The sequence below is a fragment of the Fukomys damarensis genome, unplaced genomic scaffold (assembly GCF_012274545.1).
Source record: "Fukomys damarensis isolate Sample0158 unplaced genomic scaffold, DMR_v1.0_HiC HiC_scaffold_21, whole genome shotgun sequence".
Classification (NCBI taxonomy): Eukaryota; Metazoa; Chordata; class Mammalia; order Rodentia; family Bathyergidae; genus Fukomys; species Fukomys damarensis.
Window position 1 is genome coordinate 33,012,945 of NW_022900933.1, and position 19,193 is coordinate 33,032,137.

Consider the following 19,193-nt stretch of genomic DNA (forward strand, 5'->3'; position numbering starts at 1 on the left):
GGAACACATTTGACACTGCCAACAACCACATGAGGAAAGTAAGGTCCACACCCAGGGAGTAACGCTTGTCCAACGCCATGCAGTTACAGCTCGACATCTGGTTTCCAAACCACTCAAACTGGGGAACAGAGTCCAGGCCTCAGCTTGCTGGATCAGTGCGATGAGACTGACCCAAGGGCTAGGAACATGGGCGTAGCCCCTTCACATGTTTTCTCTCTTTCTCAAAGATTGCTTGGGGGAGACCAAGTCAGCCCAACACTCCCAACTGTAGCGCCTCTGGCTCTCAGGACTGTAACCCCAAAGGCCTCAAGGGCAGTTGAAAGTTCCCCTCCTCACAAAGTACTCTTCCGGAGCAGTTTATTTGAATGGGCGGCTTCCAAATTTCCTTTCATTTGTAACACAAAATGAGGCGCTATGTCACGGGGATCCTGAATGTCCCTGAAAGGCCCAGCTCTAGTTGAAGGCTTGGCCATAGTCTGTGGCACTCATGGAATGTGGAAACCTTTAGGAAATGGAGGCTGGTGGGAAGAAGTTGGCCACTGGTATGTGAAAGGGGATGATATTGGGACCTGGCCCTCTCTTCTCTCTCTCTCTCTGCTTCCTGGCTGTCATGAGGCGAGCGGCTTTCCCTTGCCTGTGCTCCAGCCACGATGTGTGGCCACTCCATAGGCTCAAAACTGACAGGGACAACTTACCATGGGCTGAAGCCCCTGAAACCTTTCCCCTCTTAAAAGCTGATTATTTCAGGTATTTTGACAGCAAAAGAAGGCCATATAACGCATGAAGGTAATGAGGGTGATGACATAACATAACCCATAAAGAAGCTGGTAAGAAAACGAGAAGCCAAAAATCCTTTGCACCCAGGGTCATGTATTTTCCTCCACACTTCCTGACGACATGCCGAGAAGGGACCAGGCCCCCTGCATAGCTGCAGTAGCTACAGATTCTTAACAAGCAGTTCTTTAAGAGATGCTCAGGGACTCGTGATATGAAGAAGGCAATGTTTCTAGGAGGTTAAATGAAATGAGACATGTCCCCATGGCTCTGCCACCAGACAGGCTGGCATCTTGCCTTCAGGTGCCAGCATGGAGTGACATCCAGAGAACTCGTGACACACATCAGGGCTGCCATCTCTTCAAGCCATCCTGAGGGTGCACAGCCACTCACTGCAGACGCACCAGTGATCTCAACTTGGGACACAGCCACCCACAAGGCAGGGGGTCAAAGCTCATCATCACTGCAGCCTGGGTGACATTCAGGAAACAGATTGTGGGCTGCCCTCAAGCCCAGAGGTGAATGGGTCTGCCTGCATCCCTCCATGCAGTGGGGAACCCACTTGGAGGCCCTAATTTACTTTTTCCCATTCACAAGGAAATGCAAACCGGAGAACGAGACTCCTGTCCTCAGTGCAGGTGTCTGGCCATGTGCTGGGGCCCAAGAAGAGATAGAGAAGGAAGGATAAGGCACAACCTGGTTAATATCTTCTATTTTCATCTCTTCCCAGTGCCTGCAAGGCAGCAGATATGGTCAATGAATGAACAAATGCACAAATGACAAGTTCTGGGACCCACTGATAGGCAGAGCCCGGACCATCTTCACATTGCTGTGGCTCCTTCTGTAGTAATTGACAAGATAAGGCCCTCTAGGTAGAGGGCACCCTCTAGGTGCCAAAGAAAGAGAAGGATCCTGCAGGGATCGGGCACCAAGAAGGTGACAGTGACCGAGATCACGACCGCTGGCACATGAGGACTCATCATGCATGTGGAGCCTGGGCTGCTGGGTCACCTCGAGCTCAACCCCGCAAAGGCGGATCTGTTCCTGTTTCACAGGTGAGGAAGTCGAGGTCAGCCAAGGTAGATGACTTGCCCAGGGTCACAGGATTCTGACTGGAGCAGTCTCACTGCAGACCCTTGCTGCTGGAGATGGGTGGACCCAGGAAGGAACAGGGAGCAAGGGGATGTCCTAGAACCAGGCTGGGAGCCAGTCAGGAGCAGAGGCTTGGCTAAGCCTTCAGCAAACTTGTACCAAGGCAAGAGTCACTCTGCACCTCGGCCAGCCTCGGGGTGTGGAGGAGCAATGATGTTCCAGAGGCCCGGGACACAGGATCAGGACTGGCCCTCAGCCCAGGCAGCAGGTGGGGATCATCCCTGCCCACCCCTGTAGGACCCCTTCCAGTAAGGAGGTGTCTTCTGGGCTCCTCCCTGTCCCGGCAGCGAGCTGACCCTGTACAGCTGTATAGCACCCTCTTGGTTCTGCCTCCAAACACCAAGGGAAGAAGCATCAATCCACAGAGAAGGAGGGAAACAGGCTCACGGTGCTTTGCTCGCCTGCCCAAGAATGCAGAGGCTGGTGCAGAGTGCAGAACAGGTGAATCCAGAAAGACAGGGAGTAGGCTAGCATCACAGAGGACCGGGGTGTGTTGGGAAGTACAGGGTTTCTTTTGGGGGTGGGCCGCACAACTGCCCCTACACTCGAAGCTCCTGGATTGATTATGTGTTTGCACAGAATGGCCCAAATGGTGAACTTTATTTTATAAAATGCTGCTACAAAGTGATGAGTTTTATTCCAATAAAAACCTTAAACTGGGGCAGGGATTTACCTCAGTGGTGCCGCTGCCTGCCTCACAAGCTCAAGGTCCTGAGTTCAATTCCCAGTACAAAAAAAAAACCCACCAAAACACCAAAAAGCACACTTAAGCTAGCATGCAGGAGGCGTACAGGTGGCCTGGTTGCACACTCTTGCTGGGAGATGTGTTGCTGTCTTTCCACACAGAATTGGAGCTCCTGGAAGGCGGGACCCAGTCTGGCCCAAACTGTGAGCCTCTTTATGTCCGTGGTGGCACCAGAGGCCACTGAAGAGGCGGGTGTGTTCCTCCCCACCTCTCTGCACGAGACCCCACCTCTGCAGCCCGCCTCACAATCCAGTGTCACCTTATACGACCCATTCACTCACAGGGGGACACTGCTCCCTTCCTACCTCCTCCTCTGGGTCTAGCTGAGGGGCTCCATCTTGATTCACATGAGGGTCACCTGGGTAGCTTTAATCCTCCTCCTGCGGTGAGGCTGGCACGGGACATTTGTAAGCTGCTCCTGTGAGGCCAAGGCCCAAACCCAACTCAAGACCTGGCTCTACTGAACCCGCCACGGCACAACCTCTTGGGAAATACATGTTTGGTAAGTCAAGAAACAAGGGCTGGTTGTGTGAATCAAATTACATGTAAATTTGTAATTTTTTCATATTTAGAGGATATAAATAAGTGAATGGAAGACAAACAATTCCATGTATTGACTAGGAAAAGGAAGTCAGTACTTTAAAAAATCATTTAAAAACAAAACCCAGCAACTAGGAGGCTTTAGGGAGCTCAGGCCCTCAGGTCTGAGGTGCTTGGTGCAGAGTCAGCCTTTGTGTGCATGGGGCAAGGAGGCCACCTGGGATGTGACATTGGCTCAAGTGACAGCTGTGCTGACGAAAGATCCCTTTGACGGGGAGTGGCTGGGCCTGGCATGGGTTATTAGTCTGCCCACATACGACCATCTTTGGAGATAGTAAGCAGCATCTCAGAGGGGCTGGAGGACAGCACCCTGATGGAAAGAGCCAGGGCTGGAGAACCTAGCACGGTGCTTGGTGTCTTGTGGATGTTCTAAACTACCCGAGGAAAGGATTTGTGGTTACTGGAGACCATGATATGCCAGGCTGGTGCTAAGGAGCTGGGACTATCAGTAGGGACCCAGCAGACACTTGGCAATTTTGCAGATTTAGCCAAGGGTTCCTGCACTGGTCAAGTCACTAATCACATATTTAAAAGCTGGGATGATTTCTGCAAAGGAAAATGAAAAGTTCTGAGCCTGTGCTCATGTCGATGGCGAGCAGTATAGTTTGAAGATGTAATCAAATTCCCTGATGTCCCTCCATCAGGAGGTCACTCCAGTTTCCACTCCTTGGTTAGGAGATGGCTCAGGTCCCTCGATGCTAAGGAAGAGAATGCAGTGGGAGGGCTGCTGCGTGACTTTCTCAGCCACATCATCCAAAGGGACACCACTTCCACGGGCCTCTCAAGCTTGGAGTGCAGCACCATGCTGTGAGGAAGCCCAACCAGCACAGTGGCACAGCACACAGGTGATCCAGGGGACACCACAGCTGAGGGCTCAACTGACGCCAGTACTGACCACCAGGCAAGAAGAGAGAGAAAGACTTAGAGCTCCAGGCAGTGAATGACAATTGCATGAAAAACTGCCTGCTGGAGGCCAGACAACCCCAGAATGGTGGGGGGAAAGGGCCTTTTGGAGCTTATAACTTTTAGGGCAATTTTTCACTGCAGATAATCAGAACAAGGAGCAGTGTGACCTCTAAGGAAGTCAGGGAAAATTCTGAAGAAGGAAGAAATTTGAGCTGAGATCTACATGAGTGAACTCCTGGCAGACAAACGGACTGGAATATGCAAAGGCCCTGAGACAGGGAGAAGGATCAAGACCCATTCACAGAAAGGTGGTCCCCAAAGAAGACATCAGTGATGGACGGGAAACAGTGGGAAGTGATTCGATGGGCATGAATTACCTGTCTTCCTTACCAGCTGGGCAGGCTGGGGCAAGTAAGTTGCCTACTCTGAACCACTGGGCTCCTCACAGAAGTAGAGAGAATACCATCTATTACGAAGGAGTGTTGGAAGTTTAAATGAGACGAGGCAAGCAGAGCTCAAGCCACATACAGGGTCCTAAACATCGAATTGTTTTTTTCTAGTGTTCTAGATGAATCAAAAACCACATTCTAGACTTCCACACCCCTACTGGTTTCTTTCCATGTTAAGGCTCGGTCCTTGGCCCATGGGAAGGGGAGCAGATGACCCCATTCCTAGCTCCACCACTGCTAAGTGGTCTTTGGGAGCCACTTAACCTGTCTTCTTATCATTCTAAGAATAAAATAAATGCAAAAATAAAACCTATTTCAGCGCTTTGAACTCCTTGAAGACAGGCACTGTGGCCATGTAGGCCCACGCCCTGCTGCCGCAGCTATTTCTGGCCCCATCCTCCTTGGAAACCGGGGGTGTGCGGACTGTTCCTTGACGGCTGATACAGTCCCTGCTCCTAGCCTCGGCCGTCTGAGTCACAGGCGGGGCAAGGGGCCATCGGTGACATTTGCAAAGCAAGTCCGGGTCCTGAGCCCCAGTGAAGTCGTGGGCTTTTGGCTTTGTCTGGGTTCTCTCCCACCACCCCCCTTTCTAGAAATATCTTCACCAACAGGCTTCACGGTACTCTGAAGATCACAAGCCTGGCAAGGGCTGCCCAGGAAGGGACACAAGTGGAACTCTCAGAAAACCTTTTCTTTTCAGCTGGAGGTGGAAAGGCATCTGTGCATCCTGTAAGAGTCCATTTTGCTCTCAAAATTTTGGATCCAAACCTCTGTTCTCAGCAGAGTGCCAGAACCCTTTTTAAACAACTTCTCATTTTCCCATCTGATAGAGTTCATGACCCATGATGGCTACTGCTGCTGTCACCTGCATAACTTATAAGCTGTCACTTACTGAGTATGCACTGAGTTCCAGGCTCTGCATGGCATTAGCTTTACAGGGAATCCTCATGAGCACCTGCATGCAGGAGGTATGGAAATAGCCCCATTTTACAGATTCAGAAATGGAGACTTCAAGCAGCGAAGAACCCTTTGCCTAAATCCCGTACCTAATGAACACAATGGTTCCCAGGTCTGTTGGTCTTTGTCTCTGTGCTGTGACCTTACCTTTGAGCACGGCTCTGCCCAGGGAAGCCTGTGGAATTTCTCACCTTCACAACAATCCCTCCCCAGGTAGGAATCATATGAGGAAATCAAGGCTCTGAGAGGGGCGTGACATGCTCGGGCCACAGAGCTAGGAGTAAGGGCTGGGTCTGCCTCCAAAGCCCCGTGCTGTGACTGCAGTTCGCTGGGGCACTGTCTCTCAAAATGTGCTCCCATGGCTGCCTGGGGATGTATGAGAAATGCAGATTCTTGGGTCCTACTCCTGATCTACTGCGTGAGGAGGCCCAGTGACCATTTAAACAAGCCTCGCAGGAGGTTCTGGTGCAGAGTCAAGTTTGAGACTTCCTGTCCAGTGCCTCCCTATGGGGCACAGCTGCAAGAGGGTACAAGGGGCAAGCATGAGGGCAGGGCCTGAACCCTGAAGGACAGCAAGTGGACAGGCTGTGCAGCAATCTTCCCCGTCACCAAGCCCTGACCACGCTCCCTGCCAGTTACAGGTGGGGCTGAAGGCAGGGCTATTGGGGGCCAGGGTGTCACAACACAGTGCCCCCACCCTCCCTGGTCCCTCATGCAATGAATCTCAGGTACAGTATGGATACCCTGCGCCCTTGCAAGCTTCCGAGTAAAACTAAGCAAACCAAATCCCCCCAAATAAACCTAACAAAGACAACTTGAAAAACTACCTGTCTGCCCGCAGAAGTGTGCCTGGCAGTAGGATGGACAACCGTCCCAGCTGGCCCCAGGCTGAGCTGTTTCCTAGGATGCAGGACTCTCAGGCTATACCACGAGCACTCTGGGCACTTTAGTGGCAGAGCAGCTGCAGGTGCTGGAGGGTAATGACCAAGGCCACACAGAGGACACCCAGTGACTCCTGCGACAGCTCTGGTCAGCACTTCCACTTGGACTTCCCAGGTCTGCGTGGATAGATGCGTTCCTCCTTCCTAGCCCTCCCTACTCTCTGACTCACACAGGCACCAAAGCCCGCAGACCCTTGTCCCTGCAGCAGGGGTCTCCTGCCTGACCCTCAGACTCTGGATCCCAGAGCCACTGCCTGCCTAAGTGCCTGTCACTCAGCCTACGCCTCCCTGGGAATTCTCTCACATCTTCCCAGCTCCTCCCTCCCTCGCAACCTGTCCTGATCATGGGCAATCTACAGGCAGAGACTCGAATGATCCACTTGAAATACAGAATCTTCTTTTAGAGACCTTAGCAACCTGAAAGTCTAAGCCGGAGACTTCACCACTCACACACAGGGCGGGACTTAGGCCTCCTGTGGCCAAGAAATGCTCCTCTGTTTGAATGAGCATGGATTTATTTAATCTCTTTGGGGTTGAATATCCCCTCCCCAGTAACTTTACTCCTCAAGTCTAGCAGAAGGATCTCCCCAGGATGAATAGTAGCAACAGACACCAATTCTCAAAGGGACTTCTTACTTTGGGAACCTTCAAGTCAAACCTATGGGGTGAGAACCCCATGAACCCATTTTCTGAAGCCTTCAGTTAGCCAGCCTTCCTAAAATCCTACAGAGGAAGTGGCAAGGGTAGCACCCAACCCAGGATCATGGAATCGGTCTCTTCTCCATGAGGACAAGTCCCTGCACACCTCTGTATCCCTCAGTGGTCCCGGCAGAGCGGGACACAGAGCAGATGTCTGCAAACGTTCTCCAGGTGAAAAGAGCCCATAGGTGGTAGGATATAAGGCACATCAGAGGAATGAACAGGGCTAATTCCTTCAGGACTGTACAGAAGGCATTTATTTTCTACCACTGGCAGATGTGGCTCCAGCCACAGCTCTGACAATGTATCAGGTGCTACTTGTGTGCAAAGGTTTGGGCTGGGCTCATGGAGAACCAAGATAATGTATGAAAACACATTCTCTGTCCCTGCTCTCATCTTCTCACGTGTCCTTAGGCATATCAGGCTGGGGGTGCATTCCCTGTCCTCCCTGCCCAGTGTCATGACTTCATCCTCTTTGGGTCAAGCTCCTCTCTGTGAGTTTCCTTTGAGAGACCGCCAACCGTATATAACCTGTAACCAGGAGTGGTCACATGGCCCAGTTCTGACCAATCAGCACCTCCTACCCAACAGGCCACCAGGATTGATCCAACAAAGGACACGTGACAAAAGCTGGCCACTGAAATTCAGCCTTGGTACTTTTCCTGGGAGAGAAAAGCTCTTTGGCTGTAAGCTTGTCGGAATCTTGGACTCTGGAACCACAGGTCAGTGGGAGAGAAAAGGTGACCCAGGAGAAATGAGAAGAGGGAGAGAGAGAGATAGGGAAAGAGGGATAGAGGTATGTGAGAGAAAGAGAGAGAGAAAGAGGGATAGGGAGAGAGAGAGAGAGATCCAAATCCACAAACTAACATCTCTCTCCCTAACTTTTGTATTGCTTAAGCTGCTTCAAGACACAGTTTTGCCTTTGTAATTTTAAAAAGTCCTGCCACAGTACCACATAAACTCTCCTCTCATCTGGAAGCACCCTCAGGCCTGAAGCTCAACCTTTATCCCCCCGTGTCACAGGGAGCACTCTGGACTCTCCTTCTCAGTAGCTCCCCAGCCTACCCCAGGCCTCATGGGTGCTCTGGGCCTGGAATTTTCTCAACACCCCACTGCAGTCTGGCTGGCAGATCAACCCTAATCCAGCCTCCATATGGTCAGTGTTGATCTCCCCAAAATGAACGATGCAGGGTCATGTTACTTCCTTGCTTAGCATCTCTGTGGGCTCATCAGTGCCCACAACAGTTTCCAAACGGAAAGGCCCAGGCCCCTGCAGATAATTGAGCCAATGCAAAATGTGGGGGAAACCAGCACTCACACACATTGAAATTTCCTGTGCTTTGGATCTTAATGTCCCCCAAAGGCCCTTGTGTTGAAGTGTTGGTCCCCAGTCTGTGGAATATTTAGGAGGTGGAATTGAATTAGGACATTGGAAGTGTGCCTGTGAAGGGAATATGGGAGCCCAGCCACTTCCGGTCTCTCTTTGCTTCCTGTCTGCCATGAATTGAACAGGCCTCTTCTGTCCTGGACTCCCAAGGTGATGTTCTGGGCCACCACAGGGCCAAAGCAACAGGGCCAAATAACCATGGCACTGTGAGTTAAAATAAACCTTTTCTCTTATTCGGTGATTATCTCAGGTATTTTATTACAGTCACAGAAAGCCAACAAAACCTGTAACAGGATGCTCCTTTTGTTTCTCTCCCAAACCTTCTGACTGCTTTAAAGTTTCAGGTTCACATTACTATGGCTTTGACACTTCCCTGTCACTTGCTTCTCTTCCTTTTTAATAAACAGAAAAGGCCTTGAGCTCAGAATCTTCCACAGAAGCCTAGAAGTTTAGGGTGCTGGCTTGTTCTCCTTGCGTTTATTTTTGTGATTACCTTCTATTTGAAAAAGTGATGCCAGGTACTCTTTTATAATAGCTTTGTGAAAGCTTTCTTTGGAAATGAATTCAAAATGTGGGTCCATGTAAGGAAAACAGATAAGGGAAATAAGAGGTGGGACTTAGATATGGTGGTCTTAGTAAACCGTGATCCATAGGATGAAACATTAATTGTCTCAGCCACTGCCCTAGACCCCTGAAGATCTGTCCCGTGGTCACCCCTCTAAACCCTGTTAGGGTTCAGCTGCACCAAAACTCATGTGAAGCTTGGCTATCACTGGCAGTGGTGTTGGGAAGTGGGACCTTACAGAGGGGCTGATGTCTTTCGCATGAGACTGGATTCGTTCTCTAGGGAAGGGCTTAGTCACCACAAGACAGACCACTCTGGTCCCCCTTGCTCCTCTCTTCTGGACGTGCCTGCCTGACCTTCTCCCTTTTTCTGCCAGGTCACAATACAGCAAGAGGCCCTTTCCTGATACCACTGCTCAGTCAAGTACTTTCTAGCCTCCTGAACTGTGAGTCAAAGTAAACCTTTTTCCTTTGTAAAGAGCCCAGCCAGCCTCAGGTATTCTTTTATAACAACAGAAAATGGATGAAGACAAATGAACTGAAAGACCTGTGACTCCCCCAAGATGGGTCTTACGGAATCCAGACTTCATCCACTCTGTCCCTTCTGCCTAGAGGCCCTTTCCCCACCACCTCCTTATCAACCTGCAATAATCTCATTTATACTTAAAGATTCAAGACAGTGCTACTGCTTACTGGGGCTGTCCCTGTGCCTAACTCCTTGGATATTTCCAGTGTCCCTACAAACGATTTCTATGCTCCCCCAGTTCACCTTTTCTAGGCTGCTGAGAAGAAAGCCCTCTCTGTGGAGCTGAGAGATCATTCCTAGAAGACAGGAATGGTCCTTCACCCTTGTGTCTGGTCCAGATGCTCAGTCAGCCCAAGAGGAACTGAAGGGAACTGGCTAGGAGATGTGGGTCTGTCAGGTACAAGTGCCTGGAACCCAGAGAGTGGGAAGAGAAGCAGTTATTAGGAGAGAAGGGAGTGATATCCAGGAGCACGTGCTGGAGCTGGGTCCCGCAGCATGGAGAGCACCCTGGGATAGAAGGATAGAAGGATCTGGTGGATGCCCAGAGGAGCAAGGGCCTGGTATCTCAGTTCTCAACCTGGACCTGCATTTGAACCACCTCAAAGCTTAGAATCATCTTAAGCCCCACCTCACAGAATCTGACTCAGAGGACTTGACCTGGGCCAGGGAAGCTGTCGTTTAAAGCCAGTGCTTCAGGCAATGCTGAAGCAGGGCATTTGAGGACCACACTTTGAGAAGCACAGGGGCACAGGATGCCAGGTAAGGATGGATATAGGTAGGGGCCCAGCAGGTAAAATGTGGAAATTCACGCAAACTGCAAAGGTATCTCAGAATGCTATGTTGCTGACTGGATACCAAGAGGCTGGAAACAAAGGCCTGTAATCCCAGCACTCACAGAGGCTGAGGCAGAAGGATGGCAGCACGTCTGAGCCTAGCCTGGGCAATTTAGCAGTTTGGTAAGATCTTCTGGCAAAAAAAATAAAATACGATAAATTTAAAAAGAGCTTGGGGTGTAGCTCGGTGCAAAGGCCCTGGGTACAATACCTGGTACTGGAGAGAGAGATGCAGAGAGAGAGAGAGAGAGAGAGAGAGAGAGAGAGAGAGCCTGGAAGCATAGCCTTGCTGAGAATAAGCCTTACCATGGTTATTTTAAATACTCCCCAAATAATTTAATGAAGACATGGCTAATGAAATAGATCGGGACATGATCATGGGCGTTCTACCATTCAAGACCTAAGCGATCCATCTAAAACACAGAATCTCCTTTCAGAGACCTTATCAAGCAGCAATTGTAAGCAGAAGACCTCACCAGCGGAGGTCAGGGCTGAGGCCATTTGTGGCTAAAGAAACGCTCCTTTGTTTGAATGACCGGGCAATCAGATTGTTCAGAGATGCCATCATCCAGAGAAGACACAAGTCAAAAGAGGTCTGAGCAGAACTGGGTGCAAGTGGCCGAAAGGCACTCGTGTAACTTGGCTCTTAGAGCCCGGCCTTTGGTTCGGTACAAACTGCTTCCTTAGACATGAATTAAAATTGAAAAATAAAACCATGTATGGGGGTGGGGTGTTTAAGACAGTACCCAGTGGCTGCCCCCTTTAAAGGTCTGGCCTTCGGAACAATCCAGGCTGGGTCACTCATCAAACGAAGATTGACTTTTATCCAATTAACCGATGGAGAAACATCCTCCTCCATCTCGCAGGAGCGTGCTGTGCGAAAGGCGTTTTGCAGACTGCAGGGAAAAGTTGGGCCTTGGCTTCCCTCCCGCTTGGCCAGTGGAAAATTACAAAGGAGGCAGGGCTGTCCTCGGCCTCGCTCACTGGATCTTCCTGGGCCCAGGAAGACAGAGTCACCTCCCCACCAAAAGAAGAGTGAGGTTTTACCTACCTGGGGCAGAGAGGAGTCTGGGAGGTGGTGGAGGTGGGGGTGGCGGAGGCAGTGGGGGCGGGGGCCGGCACTGGCAGATGTGTTGGCAGCTGTCGGCCACCTTGGAGCAGGACTTCTGGGGCTCTCCGTTCGTTACCTGCAGGCATGAGCACACCCAAGAGATGCAGAAGAAAGCGAGGCAACTGGAAGGTGAAATGGGCCCACCCCAGACCTCCAGCCAGGCTGGAACTTGGAATTCTTCCCCAAGATCAAGGCAGGCAGGATAGACAAGTCAAAGGGAATGATGTCACAGGAAGCTGGCAGCTTGGATGTGAGAACCAAGGTTTTATTCTGAGTTCTGCCAGGGAGTGGCTTTGGGACTCTGCACGGGTCACCTGGATATTAATAAAGGCTCCTGCACATTAATCTGCAGAATTTTTCCATGGTGCAAATGAGGAAACTGAAGCCGGGGCAAAAGCAATGCTCCTGGATCACCGGGGTGTCACACCTGGATGCTGACTGCATGTTCATTTGAACTCTGTAGTACTCTAAGCCCAGCCATCTCCCATCTTCCTTGCAAAAGCACAGGGCCAAACCTTGGGCTTCTCTTCAGTCCTAGCTCCTACAGCCTTTCTGTGACCACTCGGGGGGCAAGGTCCTCCCACCTCGGGCAGCCTTACCCAGCCAGACCTCTCTATCTGCCTGTCTCACATGACCAAGGGGCAGAGCCACCTGCCGGTGCTGTCTGTACAGTGTCCGAGTGGCCTTGTGGGAAACGCACCCCCCAAACCTCTCCATGGCCCACAGTCCTGCACAGAGTGACCTCGGCAATCTCTCTGCCCTGCTTCATCCTGTGCTCTTGCGCCCTCTGCTCCACCCTCATTTTCTCCTTTCTGTGCCTGGCCTTTGCACATGCTGTTCCAGGGCCTGGAAAGTTCTCCCACCCTTACCACCTTTTTGTGCTACTACTCAGCTCACCTGGGGAGCATTCTCATCCCTTCCAGGCCAGATCCCCCTCTTTTAGGCTCCCTCATTCTGTGTTGGTGACTACCTGCATCTATCTGACCTGCCTTTGCCAAGCAGCTGCAAGCTCTATGAGGGAAGGGCGAAGTGCCGGTTTCCTTCTCACTATTGATTACAAACCAGCGGGCCAGGGATTGGGCCAGGGATTTAGCTCAGCGGTTCAGTGGCCTGCCTTGCAAGCGCAAGGACCCGAGTTCAATCCCGGTACCAAAACAAAAAACAAAAAACAAACCAGCGCGTATAGGACACCTGGCATTCAAACATTTGGTGAAGAGATATCAACAACTGGAGTCAAATCCACACCTCAGGCTCCCTGGCCTGGTGTTTGCCAGCACTGATCTGGGTCTCCTCATCTGTCAGCCAGGAAGTGTAGCAGGTGTGGGCTGGGCTCAACCGGGGCTTCTCGGTCGCCTGAGCCTTAGCCACAGTGAGTCCATGGAAATGTTCAGGTGGAGCTGGGCCTCTGCGTTCTGCTTCAGCCTCCAGGTGAGAAGTGGGAAGAGCCAGTGTGAGACCCACTGGTTAGTTAGACTGACTGCCCTCATCCCTGCCTATGCAGATGGCTGCAAGGCCACAAGGCCACAGTTTGCGCCTGTCCCAGGAAACAAGCTGATTTAAAGGCATGGAGAGAAGAACTGATGGTCGCTCCCACCTCAGTGATGGGCCGGGTCAATTTCCTGGCTGTCATCTCTGACAGAGGAGAGACTCAGGACCCTAAAGTCACCACAACCGTGTTCAGCCTGCCTCTGCAGAGTGATACTGGGAGCCCCTTTGCTCCGGGGTGGCAGGGCTGGGGCTGAGGCACCATGTGGCTAAGGTGAAGAGACTGGGTGATGTCCACTGGGGTGGCAGTGGGAGGTAGACTGATTTGCAGCTCAAACTTAGTACCTAAGAGGCCAACAGGCTCCCACTCACAACTCTGTAGTGTTTTCCAAGGACCACTGACTGCGTTTCAGCCCCTGGAAGGCAGTCTTATCTCCTGCAGAGAAGAGTGTATCTCCAGATGGTGAGCCTTTTCTTCATTATTTTAAGATGATTAACTCCTTACACATCAGGGCTAAATCCATCAGCTCTGCCCCTGTGTAATCACCAGCACTCCCCACATCAGGCCGGTGTCCTCTGGACTGCCACCTTCTCCGTCTCAGGGTTGCTGGAAAGCTCTGTGCTACCAGCAGCTATCTGCTGAGGCTGCTCCCCACTGCACCCCACCAAGGGCGTGAACTTCAGGCCAGGCCAGGGCCAAAGCAATTACTTTCCCCAGTCTCTGAGGTGCAACTGACATGAGTGAGATCAAGAGGAGCACGTTTGTTTAACCTGGTCCAACACAATGTCCTATTTTTGGGAGAGGATATAGGGACACAGATGGAGAGGAGTGTTTAATGTGATGACAAGACAGGAAGAAAAATCGGGGCCAAGTCTCAAGGCTGAAGGAGGAGAAGGAAGGAGGACACTGTTTTTAAAATCTTTGGGTCCTGTCTCTCCTAGGAAGCCCCCTGTGATGGGGTTGGGGGCATCCATTTACCTAACCACCCTCTCAGAAGGACGCAGCCTGGGCTGGTTGTCCTTTCTTCGTTTGCTTGGGTCTCACTGGAGTTTCCTAATTGGCCCAGCTCAAGACTGCTGAGTTTCCATTTACCTACTGGTTTCTCTCTTTCAAAACCAAGCTCTTGCCCAATCATCCAGGGAAGGCCATCCTGAACCCCATGACCCCCGAATTAGGCCTGCCCACCATCTGTGGCAAACAAGTAACCTGTTGAGTCCTAGTGGGTGTCAGCCTCAGGAACATACCCTCATTTCTCCATGAGGACAACCAAGAGAGGAAGCTTATTGGCCACACGTGACTGGGATGAGGGGTCAGCCAGGCAATAAAGTTGCCCAAGGCCGGGTAGTTGGTGCTCAGTGAAAAGGTATGTTGGGGAGTGATCTACCTGGCAGGGAGGAGCATGGGGTCTGCCCCTTTCTCCAACTCTCATTCTACTTTGGGATTCTGCTGGTAGGTAGTGGTGAATTCAGACCAGTAGAGAGGAGCCCTCATGGATTGGGAGCTTGTCTCGGGCCCTATCTTCATTTGGTTTCCATCTTGGGAAGTCCTGCAAGGAGAAGAAACTTGCCTCTGAAGTCACCTGCTCTTAGCTGGACTTGATTAAGAAAGATTGAGGCCCATGAAATCAGTGACTTGCTGAAACCCCATGGAACAAAAGCTGGCATTACCACTTCCTGTTCTAGCTTTGCCATCACCTGCCTGCCTACTCTGGGCTGTGGCCTTTTCTTGGGGCCTAGGTGCTACCATTGCTGTGGCTGCAGAGAGGGCCTGGAGACACAGGTAGGTCCTGGAGCCACCTGGGTTTGGTACTTGTCACTATGGTCTTGGAGTTACAGTGCTTTATGGCTACCAGCTCCCAGAGCCAGCACCCCGTTCCCCAACCACCACCCCATGCCTGGTGAATCGGTAGAGCTTTCAGAGCCAGTGGATGCCACCTCCCAAATGGGTTTGAATTCATCCACTTGCTCAGTTCCCTGTGCTGCTCTCCTACACCAGGGCTCCATCAGATCTGCACTGGGTAGCACTTGCCTCTCACCTAGGGTTCCCAGATCAAACTTAGGATATCCTGTTAAATGTGAATTTCAGATAAACAACAGATGACTTTGTAGTATAAGTATGTCCCCAACATTCTATAGGATACACTCATGCTAAAAAAATAACCAATGGCTTATTTGGAATTCCAGGTTAACTGGATGTCCTATATTTTTATTTGCTAACTCTGGCCAGCCTACCATCATTGAGTTCTTTGTCCCTTTTCTGCCCCCTCCTCGAATGTGACTTTTGTGTTTGAGCAGGGCTGAGATTTCTAAAGTGCTTGTCTGAGATGATGTCCCCTCTTCCTTCACACCCTCCACAGTCACCATGGGCCTCAGGATCAGGTCCAGCCCATGAGACACTGTGTTAGGGGCTAAAACAGGGGCCCTGCCTGCTTCTCTCCCCTGGCCCCTCCAATGCCCCATTCTCTCCACTGGCCTCAGGCTTCTCACTGGAGGCTTCACCCCCATTTGCATCCTGACTCCTCAAACTTCGTGTCTCTGCTGAGGCCTCTGACTCCCACGCCAGGCCCATGCCATTTGTTCTTACTGAGCTCTCTTGCCTGTAATCTCTTGTTTAACGACCTCCCTGGGGCCAGAGGATCGATGCCATGAGAGCAGGGGCCGCTAAGACTCTTGCACTTAACACAGAGCCTGAGAAAAAGTGGGTGCCCAACAAATGCTGAGTAAATAATCAAGGTGGTAGTGACTGAAAAGGAAGGCTACAGCCTCACTTGGGGCTGGGTAGCTGCTCGTCGGATGCAGAGACCCATCAGGCCAGACCTGAGCCTGTCTCCCTGGCAATTGCTTCAGATGGGAGACCACAAAGACGATGGCTTCTGGCATCTTCTGTGGAGATAGGTTAGCACCAGTAACTTGATGAGACACACTCCTGTCACACCTAATAAATTCGCCAGCCTGTCATCCTCTTCCCTTGCAAAAAAAAAAAGGATCAACTGAAGTGAACTTAACCCTAAATTACAAAAAGCGCGAAATCTCAATTCCAAATACATTAAAGTAAAAAGGGGACAGGCTACGGAATGCTCCCACCAGCCCTCCTGGCAATTTAAATATCATCTGACTTTTATGACCAGGTGCCTTATCATCCAGCAGCAGGTAGAGGCTTTCGACTGATTTCAAGGGAGGAACCTGGTGCTCTGGGGACCCCAGGTCTCTTGCCTCATCAATGACCCCGTGAGTCGTAAGACTTTGTCACAGTGGCCCTATCCCCCTAAATGTTTACTGCTAGAGGAGTCTTCTGGCAAAATGCTCACAGAAGCACAGATAGTTCTGGGCGTCTCTGTATATTTGAGAAACTCCTGTGATATGACAGATTTCATTCTAACCACACAAAGAGAAATGCATGGCCTCGTGTACTTCCTTTTTTCTCTTCCCTCCTACATCCCCTGGATTCAGCTCCTTTGCTTAAAAACCAGATCCATTCATTCCAAAACACCTTAACCATAGTTTCTCTGACCCTATCTTTTGTAAATTAATTTTCCTGGAGCCTCAAGCCAAGATTTGACCCATTCTATTTATCTGGCAGATTCCTTTTCCAATTGATTTTCATGTAAAATGATTTGTATTGAGTAAGAGTACACGTACACAGACACATACATACACACACTTGTGTAAGTACTGCCTGGCTTAAGGACACTTAAAAACTGTGCCACTTTTACAAAATTATTTCTTTGGGAGGCATGAGGCAGGTGGCAGTAGGGTCTTCTATTAGATTGTAGTAATTCAAACTGTGGAATTCTAGTCTTAAGACAAACATATCATCACCTTACCCTCCTTTCATGCTAACTGAAAAAGTATTAAGGAAGAGAGAAAAACTGCAAACAAACAAATATAAAAATTAAACGAGTTTTACATCTGCACTTCAGCTCGAAAATGAATGGGGGAAATGTGTGCCAAACCACCAAAGTATTGAGAAGTGATACAATCCTGAGGACACACGGCTGAGTGTAATAAGTGCTGTTTCTCACATTAGACAAGGCTGTCAGTTCGGAAAGCAAAACAATTGTGAGAAAGAGGAAAGGAGAAAAGGGGGCCTGGTGCTGGAGGAGCTGTCCGGCTCAGAGCCCCAGTCCTCCATAGGAGTCACCCAGGTCACCATCCAAGTGAGACTGACCAAGCCGGTTCCCAGCAAGGCCCTGACATTTAGGGCAGCTCTCAGACCACAGCAGACTGGAAAGCAGTCTCACCCCATCCTTTCTTTGCTCTGTCACCATCTGAATAGTCCCTGAACCCCACGGTGCCAAAAGAAAGTGAATCTGCATCTACCCGAAAGACAGTCCTTCAATTCCCCAAACACTTCTCATAATTCAGAGATGTTAGGCAGTGGTGATCGACGGGAGACCCCACAGGCCAGATGGGAGAGCGCTGTTACTATTAGTCATCGAATAGCAGAAATAACTACCAATAGTGTTTATCATAGGCCAGGTACAGCACTGAAGTCATCCATACTTTCTTGGTCTCATCAAGAACTTATGCTGGCACAGTTGAGAAGGAGAAACCAAGTCTCAGAGAGGTTAAGTGGGTTGCCCAAATTGTCCAGCTAGTAAAGGGCAGAGCTCAAAATTCAGAGCTGACACCAGCATCTACCTATTGTTTCTCTTCTGAACCACGGACTATGTTTCTGCTGTAAAGTACTAGGGAGCATCCCCTCTAACCCTCGCTCTGGCCCTAGGAGGTAACATCAGCTGGTAGCTTCCTGGCCTCTGCCTCTGGGGACCTAGAGTGAGGAATTCTTCCCTAGGCAGTGCTGATCAATAGATGGGTCCTTCTTATACTCTGCACAAGTGGCCATGAGCATTATCTGTCCACATCCCAGCTTCACCACCTGCAGGAAACGTGGCCCCCTCCTGTGTTGAAAAGCGGCTTAGTTAATTTGAAGTTTAGCAGTGGGATCTGGTGAGAAATAAAGAATGCATATCCTTGGGATCATCTTTCTTAAGTTTGTTTTCTTGGACCCCAAATTTCTCCAATAACGTGTTACCAACAGAGGATGATCCCTAAGATGATGATCTTTTCTAGGCTATTGCCCTGTCCTGCAGGCCTTGGGCCGAAGAGGGCCTCTTTCTGGACTTCCGCATCTTTACAGGACCAGAGCATGGAGGACCCAACAAGCTTTTCTCTTCCTAAACTCTCCGCAGGCCCTGTCCCTGTAGGGTCTCAGTAAAGTGACACCTCCTTCCTCCCCGGGAGGCCTCCGACCCCCTGCAGTCCGCTTCTCTGCTCACCTGCACGAAGCCCCAGAGCGGGTGGAGAGCGCAGTGCAGCAGCAGCGAGGGCCAGCGGCAGCCAGGGCTCAGCGCCAGGTCCCGGAGGAGCATCTCGGCCCGCGAAGCCCACTGCTGGGGCGAACTGTCAGGGGAGCAAGGCTCGAGTCAGCTGGACGGACACGGGCACCGTCGCCACCGCAAATCAGTACGTGTACCAGTCCGGGGCACCTTCATAAACCCAGGCTGCATCTGCACTCCAGCTTGTCCACTCGCTGACCCTCCGTGCATCCCAGAACTCACACTCTATCCCGGCGCACAGCCCCAGGGTACTGCGTGCACGCTTTGCCCCAGGCACACCTCCAGAAACAGCCAAGCACACTTGGGAACCCCTAGGTCCCACAGAAACGGCCAGGTACAACTCACTGTCACTAGGAGGACATCTCAAACCCGGCGGGAACCGCTCGCCCTGTGCACACACCCACTGTCCCCCACGCACGTTCGCAGACTCCAGCACGCACAGCACCGCGAGAAGACTCGCAGCGTTCACCTCTCTGCCCCCCTGGCCTCACTGCGCACAATGCAACAATTGCACCTCCGTGCGCGCCCGCGTTTGGCCCCGGAGCCCCGATCGCCCGCTTCCGAGCGTGGGTTTCCCTGCAAGCCTCGATCTCCGCCCGCGCCCCTCTGATTCCTCAAGCCACCTTGCCTGGCGACGGCCCCAATCGATCCTCGCCTTGGAGAAGAGAGGTCAGCGCCCCCGCCCCCCGCAGCAGCTAGGTTTCCTAGGGGCCCGGACGGCCCCC

At 51.2% G+C, this 19,193-nt stretch overlaps 1 protein-coding gene across 1 annotated transcript in view; it reads right to left on the reverse strand.

Moving 5' to 3' along the window:
- Positions 1-19,167, reverse strand: part of Prima1 (proline rich membrane anchor 1) — a 53,666-nt gene extending 34,499 nt beyond the window's left edge. The window contains exons 1-3 of the mRNA XM_010609203.2: positions 19,092-19,167; positions 18,409-18,532; positions 11,585-11,720 (exon numbers count right to left, since the gene is read on the reverse strand). Coding sequence (XP_010607505.1) covers positions 11,585-11,720; positions 18,409-18,501 — 229 coding nt within the window. The 5' untranslated portion in view covers positions 18,502-18,532; positions 19,092-19,167. The remainder of the gene's footprint in view (positions 1-11,584; positions 11,721-18,408; positions 18,533-19,091) is intronic.
- Positions 19,168-19,193: the final 26 nt, after the last annotated feature.